At 39.2% G+C, this 3662-nt stretch overlaps 1 protein-coding gene across 1 annotated transcript; it reads left to right on the top strand.

Annotated features, from left to right (window-relative positions):
• The first annotated feature begins 1407 nt into the window (after window positions 1-1407).
• LOC101344168 (olfactory receptor 12D3-like) lies at window positions 1408-2620 on the top strand. The gene has a single exon (XM_004387132.2). The coding sequence runs from the start codon at window positions 1688-1690 to the stop codon at window positions 2618-2620; it is 933 nt and encodes a 310-aa protein (XP_004387189.1). The 5' UTR covers window positions 1408-1687.
• Window positions 2621-3662: the final 1042 nt, after the last annotated feature.

Genomic DNA, 3662 nt, shown 5'->3' with positions numbered 1-3662 from the left:
TTTCTGATGTTTGATCATTCTTTGTTTAAAGTAGATACAGTTGCATATGTGCATTTATATGTATGTATTTGTGAGTGTTTTTTGGGGGGGGGCATGTATGAGGCTAACTACAGTATATATAGTGCTGCCTCTTTTATTTTAAGATATCTTTATATTGAAAATTCTTTAACCAGTCCTCTATGGCTGACATTTTGTTTGTTTCTAATCTTTTTTGTCTTGCAGTACTTAAATGAATATACAAATAAATGATACATATGTAATTTTTGACATGTGTAAATACATCTGAAGAACAAATTCTAGTAAGCAGAATTGTTAATTCAAAGTCTGAGAGCATTTTCATTTTTGATAGTTAGAAAAATCGGCCTTTAGAGGCTGAATCAATTGGCATCCCCACCGGTGTAAACAACCACCTCAAGCAAACATAATGTCAATCACAAACATTTTGATCTTTGTCAAAATACTGGTTATTCTATTTTAATTTGTATTTCTCTTTTTCATATTTGTATAGTCTGTGCTCATTTAAAAAATTCTGATAAAGCTGCAATTTGGAATATCATGCTGTAGCTTTCTTATGCTTTACTACACTTCTCGGGTGAGATTTCTTCAGTTGAGAAATTATGATTTTCTATTGTTTTCTTATTGTACCTTCATGTGGATGCAAAATTTTTTCCTATATATTGTTCATATTTGAATAAGTTTTATTTTGGGGGACAAGTTATTAGCAGGAGATTCCTATGGGCAGGGGGATAGTGTAGTTTTGCCAGGTTTTTCACTCAAAGGCCCCACTTCATTGCCACACCTTTAATCTCTTTGCAGTCAACAAGCTTTTCTCTCTACTTCCTCAGAGCCTGTACCCTGCCTTGGTCTTCCCTGATATTCCCATAGCAAATCACACTCAGTAGGGGGCACTCTTTTTCCAAGGTTGGTTATTTTCTAGTGTTTTCAAAATCATCTTGCTGCCAGTACTTCTCAAGAGTTTGGGCTCTTCCTTCCTGCACGAGCAACCTTGCTGCTGTGATGTACTGTGGTGACTACCCGTGCCAATTCTGCTAATTTGTAGTCCCTTGCTTACACATTATTTGAAGTTTGTGAGTTTTACTTATTTATTTTTTTAATGTCTTCTAGGTTCAATGAAGGCAGGTTGTGGGGGAGTTTATTCTCCTTATTTATTTAGCTTTCTTTTTTGTTTTTAGGTCAAGTGGAGGGAGATTTGGATATCGGCTACTGCCATGCTCCTACTAGTACCTAGAAATAATAATCGTTTCTATCACCTCCATTTAAAAAAAGCTTTCAAATTTTACAAATGCATCTTTGACAGATTTTAATTAGATATATTAATTTTGATGCCGTAGGTGAGGTTACTGTTGAGTCTGACTCTTCTAATTTTTTAACATATCATCTCTGAATATCTGACTTTATTCTTTATAAGCCGCTTTTTAGGTTTAACTAAGCATTCTGAGTCTCTTTACGTCTACGTGTCACTGATATCACACTGACTCAGAATTTATCATGTATTCGCTGTCCTTAATTATGTTGCAAATGAATTCAACTCCAGTATTTCTAATCACTTTGCCCACCATAGCTCATTCTTATACCCTCCTAGAAGATAAACTTGCTTCACTTAACTCTGCAAAATAGACTGAAACTGATTTACTAATTGTCACTGTTATGTTTCCTTCCCAAAGCAATGGACAACATCACTAGAGCGAATGAGTTTCTTTTGCTGGGACTGACCTGTATTCAGGAGCTGCAGCCAGTAATCTTCATGGTATTCCTCATTCTATACATGATAAATCTGTTAGGAAATGGGGCCATACTAGTGATTGTCATCTCAGAACCAAGACTCCACTCTCCTATGTATTTTTTCCTGGGAAATCTTTCTTGTCTTGATATCTGCTATTCCTCAGTGACACTGCCCAAGCTCATGTCGAATCTCCTCTCCACTCGCAAGGCCATCTCCTTCTTAGGCTGCATCACCCAGCTACACTTCTTCCACTTCCTGGGCTGCACCGAGGCCATGTTGCTGACCATCATGGGCTTTGACCGATTTGTGGCCATCTGCTACCCACTCCGATACATGGTCATCATGAGCCCTCAGGTGTGCATTCTGCTGGCATTTGTGGCCTGGCTCACCAGCTTCTTTTATGCCCTGATGCATTCAGTCATGACTGCACGCCTGAACTTTTGCCACTCTCAGAAACTCAACTACTTCTTTTGCGACGTCAAGCCCCTCTTGGAATTGGCTTGTGGTGACAAGTGGCTCAATCAGTGGCTCATTTTCATTGTCACTTGCAGCCTAACCATGGCCGCTTGCTTCCTGACACTCCTCTCCTATTTTTACATTATTGGCTTCCTTCTGTTTAAGCACCAGTCCTGCAGTGCACTCCACAAGGCTCTGTCCACTTGTGCCTCCCATTTCATGGTGGTTTGTCTCTTCTATGGAACTGTGGGCCTCACCTACATTCCCCCCACGTCCACCACCTCTGTCATACAGGAACGGTTTGTGGCTGTCATACACACCACTGTCACCCCACTGCTGAATCCACTGATATACACACTTAGGAATAAGGAAGTGATGTTGGCTTTGAGGAGAATCTTTGGAAGGAAACTGTTTGCCTAAAGATGGGTGGTCGCAACACTAGAACAAATAAAAATTGCATGTTATTTTTATGACACTCGTTTTCTCATCTACGAAAAATTCATTTCTTGAATTTTATTTTCCTTTTAGAATTTGTACCACTGGTAATTAAGTTCCTCATTCATATGTATCCAATTACTATTCATTTAGTCATTTATTCCTTCAGTCGTTCTTTCAAAATATTCTTTGAGTAGAAAATGCTCAAGGATATGATACAGGATATGATAGTAAAAAAAAATATGTGAGGTATACCATGAGGAATTAATATGTATATTAAGTTTTAGTTAGAGAGGTGGATTATGGGGAGATGAATAAGTAAATGCATATCTCTGTCAGAAGGTGACTCATGGTATGGAAGGTAAAGAAGAAACAGTGTGCTGAGGTTGGCACTCTTTTGTTGGTTGGATCAACAAAGGCTTCTCCAAGAAGGTAACATTTGAGCATAACTCTGAAGGAAACGAGGGAGTGAGTCATGCAAGCATCTGAGGATATATTAACATCTGAATATCTGATTTTATTCTATGCAGAAAGAGCAGCAAGTGATAGAGCATTGGGGTAGGGTGTGCTTGTGCATGTGAGGAAAAGCAAGATGGTCAGTGTGCCTTGAACTCAGTGGGCAATGGAGAGAGTGGCAGGAGATAAAGGCAGAGATCTGGCTGTGTCAGGGGCATCTTGTGGATTATTATTTTTTTGATTTAGCATTTACACTGAGTGATATAGGATGACATTAGGGCGTCTGAGCAAAGAACTGACTTGATATAACTTCTGTGTTGAAAGAATCACAATGAATGCTGTGCTGAGAATAAAGAGTAGGGGAGCAAGGATGAAATTGGTTGCTGTGTGCCAACTTATAGTAACCCTATAGGACAGAGTAGAACTGCTCTATAATGTTTCCTAGGCTGAAATCTTATGGGAGCAGATTGCCAGGTCTTTACTCCCATGGGGCAGCTGGTAGGTTTGAACCGTTGACCTTTCAATTAGCAGCCAAGAGCTTAATCATTGTGCCACTAGGGCTCTTCAGAAT

This window comes from Trichechus manatus, unplaced genomic scaffold, assembly GCF_000243295.1.
Source record: "Trichechus manatus latirostris isolate Lorelei unplaced genomic scaffold, TriManLat1.0 scaffold00180, whole genome shotgun sequence".
In the NCBI taxonomy this organism is placed as follows: Eukaryota; Metazoa; Chordata; class Mammalia; order Sirenia; family Trichechidae; genus Trichechus; species Trichechus manatus.
Note: the sequence above shows the minus strand (reverse complement) of the source record. Positions and strands in the feature narration are given on the sequence as shown.